Source organism: Lithobates pipiens, unplaced genomic scaffold, assembly GCF_037356315.1.
Source record: "Lithobates pipiens isolate NorthernLeopardFrog02 unplaced genomic scaffold, aLitPip1_a1.2 Scaffold_13, whole genome shotgun sequence".
Taxonomy (NCBI): Eukaryota; Metazoa; Chordata; class Amphibia; order Anura; family Ranidae; genus Lithobates; species Lithobates pipiens.
In genome coordinates this window covers 21,115,341-21,130,255 of record NW_027507718.1, presented here as the reverse complement: position 1 = coordinate 21,130,255, position 14,915 = coordinate 21,115,341, and the positions used below count along the sequence as shown (strand labels likewise).

The 14,915-nt window shown below is 43.6% G+C and overlaps 1 protein-coding gene across 2 annotated transcripts in view; it reads left to right on the top strand.

Moving 5' to 3' along the window:
- Nucleotides 1-14,915, top strand: part of VPS13A (vacuolar protein sorting 13 homolog A) — a 327,166-nt gene that overhangs the window by 79,650 nt on the left and 232,601 nt on the right. For both annotated transcript variants that reach the window (XM_077474893.1, XM_077474892.1), the window contains exons 20-23: nucleotides 10,238-10,374; nucleotides 10,981-11,113; nucleotides 11,224-11,341; nucleotides 14,008-14,146. In XM_077474893.1, the coding sequence (XP_077331019.1) occupies nucleotides 10,238-10,374; nucleotides 10,981-11,113; nucleotides 11,224-11,341; nucleotides 14,008-14,146 (527 nt within the window). The remainder of the gene's footprint in view (nucleotides 1-10,237; nucleotides 10,375-10,980; nucleotides 11,114-11,223; nucleotides 11,342-14,007; nucleotides 14,147-14,915) is intronic.

Here is a 14,915-nt window from a genome sequence, read left to right as displayed (position 1 = left end):
CAAGAATCCATGATGTATAGGGGAATGCCTCCTGGAAGTAAAGACAGCTGCAGGTGTAATTTCCAGCCGACCAGCGGTGGGAAGCACAGTGTCTCTGATCCAGGATGTCAGGGCCAACGTGGAAAGCAGGCAACCAAAAAGTGACGTCAGAGTGGGCGGAACATGTTTCGGAGCATGCCCAGCCACTTCTTCAAACCAATGGAGTAGGAAGTGGTTTATATGAGAGGCAGGGGTGGGTGGGACTGATGACGACTTCCAGATCATTACATGGCAGTATGCAATAGAATAAAATACAGTAAAATAAAGTGAAAAACTCGCTGCAGTAAAGGTAAGAATACAGGTAAGGTAAGGATACACAAGACATAAACACTGACTGGGACAGAACTGCAACAATTAGAACATAGATTAATTAAATGCTGATATTTATGGGGTAAATAGGTGAAATCTAGACCTCTAGCCATCTACTAACTGATGTTACAATCCATTGCTGAAAGATTGATGTATATTCTGATGTGCTAGGTGTATAATATTTTCTCTTTTCTCCCCCTCCTCCCCTCCCATCTCAATTTCCGTCCCTTCCCACCCCCTCCCATCTCCTCATCTGGTTTGTGCTTTCCTCTTATAATTCTACCCGGTTATATTCAAATGAATTAGACTCTAATGCTCGACTTTTCTATAGATATATGCCTTAATTGCCTTAAAGTGGTTGTAAACCCTTACAAACCACTTTGACCTACAGGTAAGCCTAGATTAAGGCTTACCTGTAGGTCCAAGCAATATCTCCTAAACCTATATGGTTTAGGAGATATTTGCCCGTAAACGGGCACCGCTGTCTACGGCGCATGCGCCATAGACAGCGGCGCGCAGGCACACTGAGCGCGGCATTCTCAGCGACGGAGCTGCCACGTGTCTGCTCCCGTGCGCATGCGCGGGAGTGACGTCATCGCGGCTTCGCCGAATGACAGCGACCCCACCAACAAGATGGATGCGGCGGACTACAGGGGACAGCGGCGACTTCGCTGGATCCTGTGTCAGGTAAGTGACACATAATGGACTACTATGCGATGCATAGTAGTCCATTATGCTTTGCCTTTGCAGAGAATGAAAGAGGAAGTAAACTCATCAGGGTTTACTTCCTCTTTAATTAGTCTGACTGTACAAGTATTGTCTTGAATAGTATGACTTGATGAACTGTGTGCCTTACAGTTCTGTATGATGTTTTCATTTTATTTTTACACTTTTTTTTTCTTCTTTTTTTTAAGAAAAGAGTCTTTATTGAGTTTTATGCAAAAGTATACAGAGTAATCATGTAAATTAATGAAAATAGGAGGGCCTGATTCAATAAAGCGAAAGGAGAACAACAATTCAAAATAATAAATATAAAGAAAAATTAACAACAAAAACAAAAAAAAAAAAGGAAAAAGAGATAAAAAAACACTGGCGATAATTATTTACTGTTTATGTTACAGACCATATTGTATAAAAGCCAAATTAACAGTAACTGGCTAACTGATATTTGCCAACAGTGCATAGTACTTAGTTAAGAAACACAGGTAGATGAGGACTGTAGCCATCTGTCCCAAACGTTATTGTATTTACCCAGACATCCTCTATTGGTGTAGATGATCTTTTTTGTACGGTGGGTTATTTTTAATTTAAGCGATCCAAGCAGCCAATGTAGGAACTGATGCTTTAATCCAGTTGCGAGTTATGATCTTCCTTGCCACTAATAGTTTCATGCAGGAATCTAAAAGTGTGTTTGTCTATGTCAGTATCAGGAAAAATGCCCAACAGCATTGCCTGGGATCTAGAGATATCAGGGAGCCCATCTGATCATATAGAAACTGAACAATCTGCAACCAATATCCTTGAATGCAGGGACAATGCCAGAGTAGGTGGCCAAATATACCAGTGGAAGTCAGACATTTGGGGGACACGGGACTATATGTGGGGCAGAATTTTGCTTTCCGGTGTAGTGTCAAGTATGCCCTGTGCGTGATGTAGACTTGTGTCAGCCTATCCGTCATTTTTGGGGACACGAGGGTACAAGTTTCTAGAGCCTCGCCCCAGTCCTCATCATCCAGTTCTCCAGCATTATCAACCCATTTGTTTTTAGCCAAGTAGGCAAGTTTAGTGGCAGCTGGGGTAATAAACATGTTGTAAAAAAAAGAAATGAGCTGGTGTGGTTCATCGCTGCAGATTATAGCATGTACATCTAAAGACGATAGGTCTAGGTAGGAACCTGTAAACTGGGTATGTAGGGCATGTCGCACCTGGAGAAAACGAAAGAGAACATGGGAAGATTAAATTCCACTTTCAACCAGTCAAAGGTTTTGAGTTTACCATTCTGGAGGACATGAGACGGCAAGTAAACTCCCCTAGCTATCCATACACTAGGATCGGGTACCTGGAGAAGTTCTGAGAGGAGGTTGTTGTACCACAGAAGGGTATTAACCTGAAACTTGGTCATTTGCATCCTGGACATCACCAGGTCCCATATCCACTCGTGCTGGAATAAAAGGCCAGAGCGGTTCGGAGCCTCCAACGAACCACGCAGGCCATGCAGTAGGTCACGGAACGGATGTGGGAATCGCAATTCCCTTGGGTGGCATACCAAAGGGAGGTATCTAGATTTATCAGCCTTATCAATATGATAAAGATGAGATAGCTGAGCCGCCAGATAATATGAACTAAAGTCTAGGACCGCTAGGCCCCGCAGAGAAGTTGGAGCCTCCAGGACAGTTTTTGTCTGCCAGGCCCCCAGATAAACGATTGATGGTTTTAAAAGATCTAAGGGGAATGTAAACCGGGGAGTGCCATAAAAAAAAAAAAAATATATATATATATATTATAATATAATATAATTTTAGGTAAGGCGACCCATTACTCCCAACAGAAATCTGGCCCACATTTTGTGTTTTGGCTTTTATCAATTGAAATAGGGGCGCAATATTTAATGAAATATAGTCAGCTATGTACCTGTAGCTCTGGATTCCTAAGTATTTAAAGGTGCTAACTCTGGTTAGTGACATAGCAGCTTGGTCTGTGGAAGGGGGAAATACATCCAGAGGGAGGATCTGGGACTAGTCCCAGTTGATTTTGAGGCCTGAAAACCTACCAAAGTTCTCAATGATTTGTAGTGCAGTGAGGAGGGAGGGATCCGAATTGGCTAAATCAAGGACCATGTTGTCTGCGTATAGCCCTACCTTCTCCACTAAAGATCCAGACATTAGCCCTCCAATATCTGGGTGTCCCCTGAGAGCTACTGCCAAGGGCTCCACAGCCAGTGCATAAAGAGGGGGAAAAATGGGGTACCCCTGACATGGCCAGAGGTCCAACCATTTGCCACCACCTTGGCCTGTGGCGCATCATAGAGAATGGTGAGCCATTTTACAAAGTGGGGCCAAATCCAAAACAGCGAAGGCACTGCCACAGATTCTGCCACTCAACTGAGTCAAATTCCTTGGCTGCATCAAGGGAGACAATGACTCTAGAACCAACTTGATCGTGGGAAGCCTGGAGATTCATAAAAAAAAATGACGTCTGGTATTAAATGCTGTGTTTGGTCTGGATGTATTAGTGTTAGAATAACTTTATTAAAGGCGTAAGGCCAAGATTTTAGCCAGGATTTTGATGTCTGTTTGCAGTAGGGTGATAGCCCTTTAGGATTCAGGGTTATGGATTAGAACTATAATCGCCTCATGCGTAGTTTTGGGGAGGATGGAGGCCTTGAATATAGCGTGATAAAGGGCAAGTAGTTGTCATGGTTATGCAGTGATCTTCCTCTGGTTGCTTACCTCCCCTCATGTGTTCTGACTAAGAGGAAAGCCACTTCCACCTGGGGGTTTTTATAACCTCTCCTCTCTAAGCATGGCTCCACCCCAGGCCCTATCAGGGAACCCTATATTAACCTGTGCACTGCAAGCCAACAGTGCTGATCAACCATTGTGTATTCATTGTGTGTTTGGCTTCCTGGTTCCTGCTTGCCGTGTGCTCTATGTTTGACTCTGTTACTGACCTTGGCGTGTTCTCAACGATTCCTATCTGCTTGTGACCTTGACCTTTTGCATGTCCCTGACCATCCCTGTCTGCCTGTGACCCTGAACCTTTGGCATGTACTCTGTTGTTCCTCTCTGCTAGTTGCCCTGACCTCTACCATATCCCCTTATTATCCTTGTCGTTCCAGCCTGCTGCTTCCTTCTCCTGTAGTCTACTGTGAGCGTGAGCTGTGAGACCCTAGGGGCCGCGACCTGGAGCCAGACTGCAGCAAAGTCCATCCTCACCACTGGAGGCTCTGGCGAACACCCGCTGGCTCTTAGACTCCGTGCCCTGGGGAATCTATGCTCCAGCTCCCAGTGGGATCTGTGTTAGTGATCCTGTAGACCTGTGTCCTGAATCTCCCTGGGTACAATCCGCAGCAGTCAGTCCTAAGGTCCACTACCTAGCGGTGCACTTCCTACTCCTACGGAGTGCATCTGTCACCTGGTCTCAGGTGACCTGACAGTTTGATCAGCCATGGACCCAGCTGATGTGCCGCTACCCGCAGATGATCCATTGCAGGGCTTAGTTCGCAGACTTGAGACCCAAGAATCGCATCAGACCCAGGTGATGCGATTCCTTCAGGATTTGGCATCCCGTGTTGAACAGGTTCAGGCCTCATTAGGACCCTCGGTTCAACAACCTCTGCACCTATTGCATCAGTCGCAGCCACACATTCATTACAACTACCAGCTCCGGGCCCGTTTCTCTGGGGACTCCAAGGCTTGCAGGGGGTTCCTTGGCCAGTGCACAATTCATTTTGAACTTCAGCCCCAAAACTTCCTGTCCGATCGGGCGAAAGTAGCATATATTATATCCCTCCTGTCCGACGAGGCGCTAGCTTGGGCTGCCCCTCTGTGGGAACTGAATGATCCAGTGGTTTCTAGCCTGTCTGATTTCTTGAAACTTTTTCAGAATATCTTCTAGGAACCGGGTCATGTCTCCTCAGCGGCTAGCGCTCTTTTACGTCTCCGTCAAGAGTCCGCTTCTGTGGGACAGTATGCTCTTCAGTTCCGTATCCTCACAGCTGAATTGAGCTTGGCTTCCTGGTTCCTGCTTGCCATGTGCTCTATGTTTGACTCTGTTACCGACCTTGGCGTGTTCTCAACGATTCCTGTCTGCTTGTGACCTTGACCTTTTGCATGTCCCTGACCATCCCTGTCTGCCTGTGTCCCTGAACCTTTGGCATGTACTCTGTTGTTCCTGTCTGCTAGTTGCCCTGACCTTTACCATATCCCCTTACTATCCCCGTCGTTGCAGCCTGCTGCTTCCTTCTCCTGTAGTCTACTGTGAGCGTGAGCTGTGAGACCCTAGGGGCCGCGACCTGGAGCCAGACTGCAGCGAAGTCCATCCTCACCACTGGAGGCTCTGGCAAACACCTGCTGGCTCTTAGACTCCGCGCCCTGGGAAATCTATGCTCCAGCTCCCATTGGGATCTGTGTTAGTGATCCTGTAGACCTGTGTCCCGAATCTCCCTGGGTACAATCCGCAGCAGTCAATCCTAAGGTCCACTACCTAGCGGTGCACTTACGACTCCTACGGAGTGCATCTGTCACCTGGTCTCAGGTGACCTGACAGTAGTCTGGGGACCAGGACGTCTGAAAACTTGGGAATAGAACTCAATAGGTAGTCCATCAAATCCAGGGGCTTTTGCAAATTGAGAAATGGCAAGAGTGAGGTCTTCCTTTTGAGATCAGGGCCTCTAACATACAATATCTCTCAAAAGTGAGTACACCCCTCACATTTTAGTAAATATTTTATTATACCTTTTTCAGCACTGAAGAGACAGCACTTTGCTACAATGTAAAGTAGTAAGTGTACAACTCGTATAAGTGTAACTTTGCTGTTCCCTCAAAATAACTCAACACACAGCCAATAATGTCTAAACCACTGGCAACAAAAGTGAAAAGAGAGAGAACACAAGAACAACCGTATAGAAAGAAATGGGAAAGAGATGTGGGTAGTATCTTGGGAACTCAATGGGAGAGGATTCTTGAGCTCGCACCATGGGTGTCTTTTTCCACCTCAGAAGATGTCACACTTATTCTTACTGTATAGAGCATATTATACCCCGTAAAAACATTTCCTGTTTGGCCGAAGGCAAGATGCTTCCTGCCCCAGATGTGGTAGGACAGAGGGGGACATGATCCATATGTTCTGGAGCTGTCCCAAGCTGCTCCGCTATTGGACGGAGGTGGTGGAAATAGTAGCCCAGGTATTCAGGGTGGTTATAGATATGGAACATTTGTTGTGTGTATTGGGGTGGATAGATGGAGGGAATAGGCCAAAAGACACCAAATTAGCAATAGTAAGGTGCCTCTTTCAAGGAAACTTATAGCCCAGAAGTGGCAGTCTTCTGCACCACCTTCCAGTAGGGACTGGGTACAGAATATGAACGTGGTAATTCTTAAGGAAAGGGCAATATATATAAGACAGGGAGGAATTAAAAATAAATTGACAAGATTTGGAAATTGTGGTGTGAGAAAATGGAAGTATTTATGCATAAAAGTGGAAGGGTCATCAAACAGGTAGTAGTGAGATAGGAACACTTTTGAGAGAGGAATGGAGGGGTGAATGATGGAGGTATTGGAAGGAAGGGATGAGTGAAAAAGGGGTCCATTGTTTTTTTTCCCCTTTTTTTTATAATGTATGTGAATGATGTTTGTTTTGTTTAAATTGAAAAGAAATTAATAAAGATATAAAGTAAAAAAAAAAAAAAAAAAGTGAGTACACCCCTAAGTGAAAATTTCCCAAATAGGCCCAATTAGACACATCAGGGCCCCTAATGGGGTAGCAATCTTGGGGGGGAAAAAATTTAAAATCCAGCAGAGGGGCAAAAACAAAAACTGCGGGCAGGTAGTCATCGGGAAGAGGTTTCAATGGCAACAAAAGTCGAACCATAGAGCCAATCTATGTCCACCAGTGGTGAAGACATGTAATGCAGTTCCATATATTTACGATGCAGTATATTGAAAGATGCAATCCGGTAGGTATGCTACCCAACCAAAGGGTTAAAACAGGTGCACTCGAACGGGAAAGCAGCACTGGCATCATAACAGCAAGGAGATTGATTGAAGTGCCCCTACATGTGAAATTGGAAAACAGGAGACATGGGCAGCATCAAGTATGCAGAAGGCAATATTAGATAGCAGATGCCCCTGTAGTACTCACGGCTCAGGCAGGATTTGTGTGATCAAGCCAGTCAGTGGCTGCCCCGGGTTCCTCAAAAAAATGGACGTGGGAATAGCATGGAATATTTCATATGGCGAGCAAGTAACCGCCCCTTTATTTCTGTGAATTGGCTGCATTTTCTTTGGACCTCAGTGGAAAAGTTGGGGAACACCAGGATTTGATGGTTGTGTAGAGGTATGTTGCCCTTTTCTCGAGCCAGTCGTAGGACAGCATCCCGGTCTTTTGAGGTGTTTTGCGATGAAAACATGTGGAGGTGCCCCTTGAGGTGGTTTCTTTGCAGGCATCTGGTGGGTCCATTCCACTACGAACGATTGAGAGAAGCCCTCTACCCCATAGGTGTTAACGCGTAAATCCTCTTGGAAGGTAGCTGGGTTTGTATCCTCCTCACCCTCTGGGAGCCCTATGAAACGGAGGTTGTTTTTCCTCATCCGATTCTCTAAATCTTCCTGTTTTTGCTGAATCTGAGCAATGAGGCAGTTTGCCTGATCTGTCGACTCATGCAGGGACGGGAGCGCTTCCTCCACTCAATCCAGGCATTATTCCATCTCACCAACTTTTTTCCATAGATGTTGCATATCCTGGCGGAGTAGGGAGATGTCCACCTTCACCTCTTCTATTCTGGTAGTGAGGGAAGTCTAGCAGCCAGCAATCACTTCCAAGATCTCAGCCTTTTCAGCCTCATGGGAGGAGGGGCGAGAGGATGGAGAGCCACCATCTTTGGCCTGTATGCCTCCATCCAAACGGCGGTACCTATTGAGCTTTGTGACCGCGTCAGTCTTATTCTGAGGAGGCGACATCATTCCAGGGTACACTGAGGCACTGCAGGTAAGTTACCGGTCGTTAGGTCTAAAAGGAGAAGGACAGGATAGATTCAGGATCATGCTGGCGGAGCTCAGCTCAAACATGTCTCAACGCATGCATGATTAGGCCATACCCCCCCTTTATTTTTAGTCTTTGATAAATAAAAACTTTTCTGTTTAAATAAAATAATTCCGATATTTAGACATAGTGTAGATACTCATATGGGATGCATGGTGTGCATCATGGGACTAAAAGTGTCAGCAATACCATAAATGGCAGAAATATGACAAGTAAAATAAAGATAACTGGACAGATGTAAATACTGTGCAGCAGGGGACAGCAAGTTTCAGCAACATCACAACTTAGAAAAATATATAAAAAAAAAATGCAATACAATATGGTCATTGCTGCGGGTATACAAACATGATACGCTGGGGACAATATAATTGTGGTTGATTCGTTGATTCATCAAGGGAGCTGCGCCTGCAGGAGGGTCTCCCTGCTGTTCATATCCACACATAGGCACACACGCATGCATGCAAAATTAATTGGCATAAGTGGGCATGCTTAGGGGCTAGTGCAGATGCAGTGGCATGATCCATACACCGGGGGGGGGGGGGAGGGTTGTGGAGGTTACCCCATGATTTTAGTTAGGTGCTAATGACTATATGGACATTGGGTTGGATATTGCTGTTGGGGAAGTGTCAAGTATCCTTCTCCTTTAGTCAGTGTTTGACAAAGTCGCAAGTTTTGAAAAGATGCTTGCGGCATTGGTACATTCCAGTGATAGCCAGGAAAGTGGGTATGAAGTGGCCAGGTGGCTTGGGTTTATGCTTAAGGAGGTTTGGACATCTCACCCTTAACCGTCATGGCTCTGTTTTTGCTAGTGAGCTGGTGGAAGCTCTTTCCTCAAGTCGGTTGAGAAAATGTCCAACTATATTTTCTAGCCTTGTTATTCTTTCATTCAATTTTTTTCTTCATTCAGGATAATCGAAACACCATAATTATTTTTGACTTTAAGACTAGATCAATCAAGACTTCAGAAATGCTGCTTGAGCTAGTCTCTATACAGAAGCAACAGCTTTAGATGTAGTACCCGGATCGCAGTGGACTGCGAGGCTAGCCTGAAATGCGTCTTTTGGGCAATGGGCTTTGTGTACTGTTAGGTAGCCTCTGAATGCTTTTCAGGTCCTGAGCCTTGGCACAGCCTCCCGTGTGATGCAGTCCTTGAAAACTCACATAGTGAGTAGGCTTCTGGACATGGCAAGGCTAACCAGGAATTTGACCTTCAGGCACTGGATTCAGCATTGTGGAGTTTTCAAGACTTTTGCCTTTGAGCCAAGAGCTGAGGTACAGGAATTTGCTGAAAGGTGGTCTGTGCCCAGTGTGGATAACCCAGTGATCTACATTAATTCAGATATTGTTAGAAGGGTTGAAAGTGTACTTACCATGGGACTCTACTGATAAGATGTTGAAATCCCTTCTTGTATTAGTTATGCCCTCTGTCTTGTGTTGGTAATAATTCCGATCTGTCAAACTATATCAGAATGGATTCAATTTAGAAAGAATCCATCCACTGCTAGTGACAATCCCCATGTTATTGAGCTGCTGGAGCTAATGTCTGGAGCCTGGTGCTTTAGCTGTGATGGTTTATTTACAAGCATTTGAACTTATGTTCGGCATAAGACTGATGTGTGTACAAATGCGTAGGGCACTCTGGGGGAAAGTTACTCAAACTAGTGCAGCTATGCATAGTAACCAATTGGCTTCTAACTTCAGCTTGTTCAAATAAGCTGGTTACTGTGCAGCAGATTCTGTGTGCACCAGTTGTAATAAATCTCCCCCATTGTCTCTATGGAAATAGCTTTTGACACTGTCATTAGCTATTTCTTAGATGTCCACAGCATGCTGCTCCTATGAGAAACTCCTAAAAAATAGAAATAGAAAATCAAAAAAACCCATCCCACATATTCAACAGCTTGGAGGCTTTATATTCCCGAGGCTGCATAGGTCTTTTCTTGGCACTGTTCTGCTATGGGGACATTTGGTTGAGTTTATTATGAGCTACTTGCTAAGACATTTTAAGCACTTTAATGTGAATGAGCAGTATTTGTTGAATTTACAGCAATATTTCACTAATATTTTACTAGTAATATTTCACTTCTTTGGAAAAAATTTATTTAGTGATTTATGTTTTTAATTCCAGGGCTCCTGTATGTTATAGAGACACAGAAGGTTCTTGATTTAAAAATCAACCTCCAGGCTTCGTACATCCTTGTTCCTCAAAATGGGTTTTATGAGAGTACATCTAACCTGCTTATTTTGGACTTAGGTAGTTTATCGGTAGGTATTTATAACTTTTTAATATGAGCTGACTTGATATATATTTGCATAAAAATGGCTTGTCTTGTGTAAACAATGTAACAAAAGTAAATCTTTTGTTTTTGGCCAGGTTCATACTGATCTGTGCTTTGGCCGCAGTGCAGTGTACCCACAGTTTTTGTGTGAGTTACCTGCGATTTGCCATAGACTTGATTTAGATCCTGTGTGCAGGACTTTTTGGTGTGCTTTCAGAAAATGCACAAAAACCACCCAATTGAATTGTTTTGTACATCTGCATTATAGGATCAATCAACTCAACAAAAAAATCATTGTGTAGTAGATGTTGCAGTAATACTGTTTTATATGGTGAAGTATGCAGCAGGAGGAGCTGAAACATGCGATGGTGGGTAGGAACTCCGGAGTTGGGAACTATGTCATAAAGATTTCACTCCTCACCCCCCAGGTTCTATCTGTTGTTTAAATATCACTATTGGGTTGATTGTCCCTTTCATTAAGCTGCCTTAATTCTTTATACTTTTCACACTGTTTATTTGAAACCCTTTTAATTATTACTATACTTAAAACTGTACATCTTCTTCCTCCTTTTTTTTTTTCTTTGCATTGGAGATGACCAGCAAAAGTCGTTCAAACCTCCCCCAACTGAAAGCAGGTCAAAACAGCATTGAAGATATTATGTCCCGGGCCTATGAGAGTTTTGATGTGCAACTAAGCAGTATGCAGTTGCTCTACAGCAAGCATAGTGAGTGATATGCCAGTGTGTCAAATAGTAATGTTGAGCTGATACTAGCTTGAGGTGACTCTGCTTATGTATTTGGCTCTCGTGTTTACCCAACATTGTTTTCTTTGTAGATGAGAATTGGAAGGAGGCTCGCAAACAGAAACATTCTGCTCAACATATTTTGGAGCCAATGGATCTCAGAGTTGATTTTAGCCGGGCCATGGTAGTGACTGATTCAAGGATGCCAAAGTAAGCTGGCCTAAATCTGTAAAGTAATACTCCCTAAAGTGTAAGTCAGTTTTTCAGGTGGATCTGATCTGACCTTCCAGTCTCCTCTATGGAGTGGCGGGTGTAAATGGACATATGTCCGTTTACACTCGCTGACATCCCATCCAATCCCTTTCTGCTAAAAAACAGGCAAATGGGGATCTGTTCCCTGTCCATCTAGCGCAGGGATATGCAATTAGTGGACCTCCAGCTGTTGCAAAACTACAAGTCCCATCATGCCTCTGCCTCTGGGAGTCATGCTTGTGGCTGTCAGTCTCTTGCTATGCCTCATGGGACTTGTAGTTTTGCAACAGCTGGTGGTCCACTAATTGCATATCCCTGATGTAGCGGATCGGAGGGCAGTTGGGTGTAAATGGGCAAGGCAGTCTGTTTACATCCGACCGCCAAGAGAGGAGACAGGGCTGTGTCCGCTCTGCATAATCAGAGTGGACACAGACCAGTCATCTGCCTGCTCAGCAGGGGGCAAGCAGACTACAACCGAACCTTCCCTATGTGGAAGGGGCCCTAGTCCAGCCAGTACTCATTTTTTTGGGGATAAAGTAAGGGAAGAGTTAGAATCCCTGTTAAGTTTTTACTGTGCTTAAGGATGCTATTTGAAACATTATCCTTCATTAGGCCCTGGCTCACACCTGGGCTTTTTGAATCACTTTAATCCTCTACATGAGGATTCCCAACGTATTATATGGTGTCTATTCACACTTGAGCATTGAGTTGTTTTAGGCTTGTCGCTCAAAGCTCCAAAAAATGCAATAGCTCAGAAATGCATGTACAAATAAGCACATAAAATTTTTTCAGAGAAGCTAAAGCTCAAAGGGGAACTTAAACTTACTGTCCCAGTGACAATTATGATTTACCAGACAGAAAACCTCCAACAGCAACAGGCAGGCTTAATTCATTTTTTGTATAGTGTGGGAAAGAATCATGTTAGCATTTTTTGACATCTATGCTTCCATTGCAGATTTTTCTTTAACATTTTGTCTGGTGAAATCACAATCACTGTGAGAAGAAATTATGCAAAATGTCTCCAACTGAGATCCAGATAGCAGTAAAAACTTAACCGGGATTCTAATATTTACCCACTCTATCCAAAAAAAATAAAAATAAAAAATATTGGCTAAACATGTAAATTAAGTATGCTGTATCTAGAGCAGATTTGAGAAAATATGCAATAAGCTTCAAGACTTTCCAGATGCTAATTTACATACAGTATATATATCAAAATATAGTCTGTGTCAAATGCATGAAAAGCAGTAAAGGAAGCCAAGGGTTGGCATATATCATGCTGAATGCCTGCAGCTTTTTAAAACCGAGGTGTTGGAGTGTTCTGCGTTGGCTACTCTGTGGGATTTCTTACAAGGCACAGTACAGTTAGCTTAACTCCAACCAAAATATTCTCTATGCCCTAAGTGAAGTGATTTAAAGTGGTTCTAAAACCTTAAGTTTTTTTACTTTAATGCATTCTATGCATTAAAGTAAAAAAAAAAACTTCTATGCTACCTTTGTCCCCACCCCCCCCCATACTTACCTAAGCCTGATTTCAATCCAGCGATGTGCGCAAGAGCAGCGTCTCTCTCCACTCGTTGGCCATTGGCTCCCACTGCTGTCAATCACATGCTGTGATGGGGGAGCAAGGCCCAGCCACACTGTGTCAATGGATGTAGATGAGGAGGTTCGGAAGTGAGCCCGCATGAGTGCCCCTATAGGAAGCTGCTTCCTATAGGGGCACTTGCTTAAATGGAGGAGCCAGGAGCGCCGGCAGGGGACCCCAGAAGAAGAACAGGTCATTTCAGTTTAACTTCTGCCACAGATGACAACAGTAACTGGGACAAAAAGTGAGGAGAAATCTCCAAAGTATTTTGATTTCTTCCATGTTTATTTCCTGTCCTAATTGCCACTTTTCCCCAGAACAGTAAATGAGGTAAAATCTTTTTGCATTAGGACACAAACGTCAATAGAAACGGAGGTTCTAACTATTTCCCATTCCATGCAAAAAAACTTAGGCTAGTCTGTTGCTCCAAGTAGAGAATGCTGAATGTGATGCAGCATATAACCATGATCAAAATATCATACAGCAAGAAAATTCTAATTTAAAAGTTATTCAACAAATAATGCAAAGAAAACCCTGTCAACAATTTTAAAGGTTTCAAAATAAATGTCCTGGCTAAGAATAGGCACATTAAGGTAGGTCTTTCAGCAGGACAAGCTTCTTCTGTGTGCCATCCTGATACTAGGTTCATTGTGTTACCAAAGGTCTCCACTTCAGTTTTGTGCTTGCCATGCTTACCTTCTGCTTTCCACCCATCTAATGACAGTACCACAGTGGCAAAGGGTGTTGTTGTTGGAAAAAGCAACAATTGGAGTACTTTGTAACAAAGTTTAACCAGGATAAAGGGGGACAACACAAAGAGCTTTATCTGGTTAACAAAGGTAATGGTAAGCAGCTTGTAGTGCTGCTGTGGGCAGGTTGACATATTTTCACTAATGTTTAAATGATATCCAAGGTAAAGTGACAACAGGTCATGGCAAACACATGAAAAAGTAAAATCTGTTTACGTTTGTTTGCTGGTATAAAATTATATATATTCTCTTGTAGTGCTTATTTTTTTTCCATTTTGTTTGCTTTTCAGATTTAAGTTGTTTGGAGAATTGCCTGTGCTTTCTATACGTATTTCTGACCAAAAGCTCAGAGGTATTCTGGAATTGATTGACAGCATTCCAAAACCAGAAAGTCCTCCGGCAGCATCTGCCTCTCCTCAAAAACTTCCAGTTAGTGTCTATTGTATATGTTTGTATGTGTGTACAAGATTATTTGTACTTGTATTTATTTAATGAAGAAAAAGGATGAAAAGGGTTAGTTAACCTTTACTAAAAAACTGCCTGTGCAGATAAGGGATGTCTGTAGATAAAAGCAAGCTTTGAACAAATTTGAATAATGTCCTTGCTGTAGGTGTAGACCATTTACTTAACTCATAAGGCCTGACTGCAAATCTCCTAGGACTTTGCTAAGAGAGGCCTAGTTGTAACGGTTTGCCTCCACCATCACAGAAGTGAGCACTTTCTCTGATTATAACTTCACATGTGCCTTCTCTCCCCTGATGCAGTAGCTCTAGGCTCAGCATTTGAGAGCTCACTTCTGTGATAGTGAAGTGAACAGTAACAGCTGGAACCCTCTCGGCAATGTCCTGGGAGTATTTCTGTCAGGCTTCCTGAGGTACATAAATGGCCTACACCTATAGCAAGGGCACTATTCTTCTTTTTAGTCAAAGCTGAACAATTCGTTTTTTAACTACAGCTGCTCCTTATCTGCACAGGCAGCTTTTTGGCAAAGGTGAGCTAACCCTTTAGTCCTAGTCATATCTCCAGCTCCCAGCATGGGGTCCGGTGCGTGTCTGTACACCGGTTCAGGTGCAAATCGGGTCAGAATTTTTGCTTGAATTTGCACCTGAACTGGACCCAAACATGCACAGGACCCTTTTCCAATGTCCTCCGTGGCCGACCCCGGCCTGTGTGAACAGTCTTCATTGAGAGCTGGTCA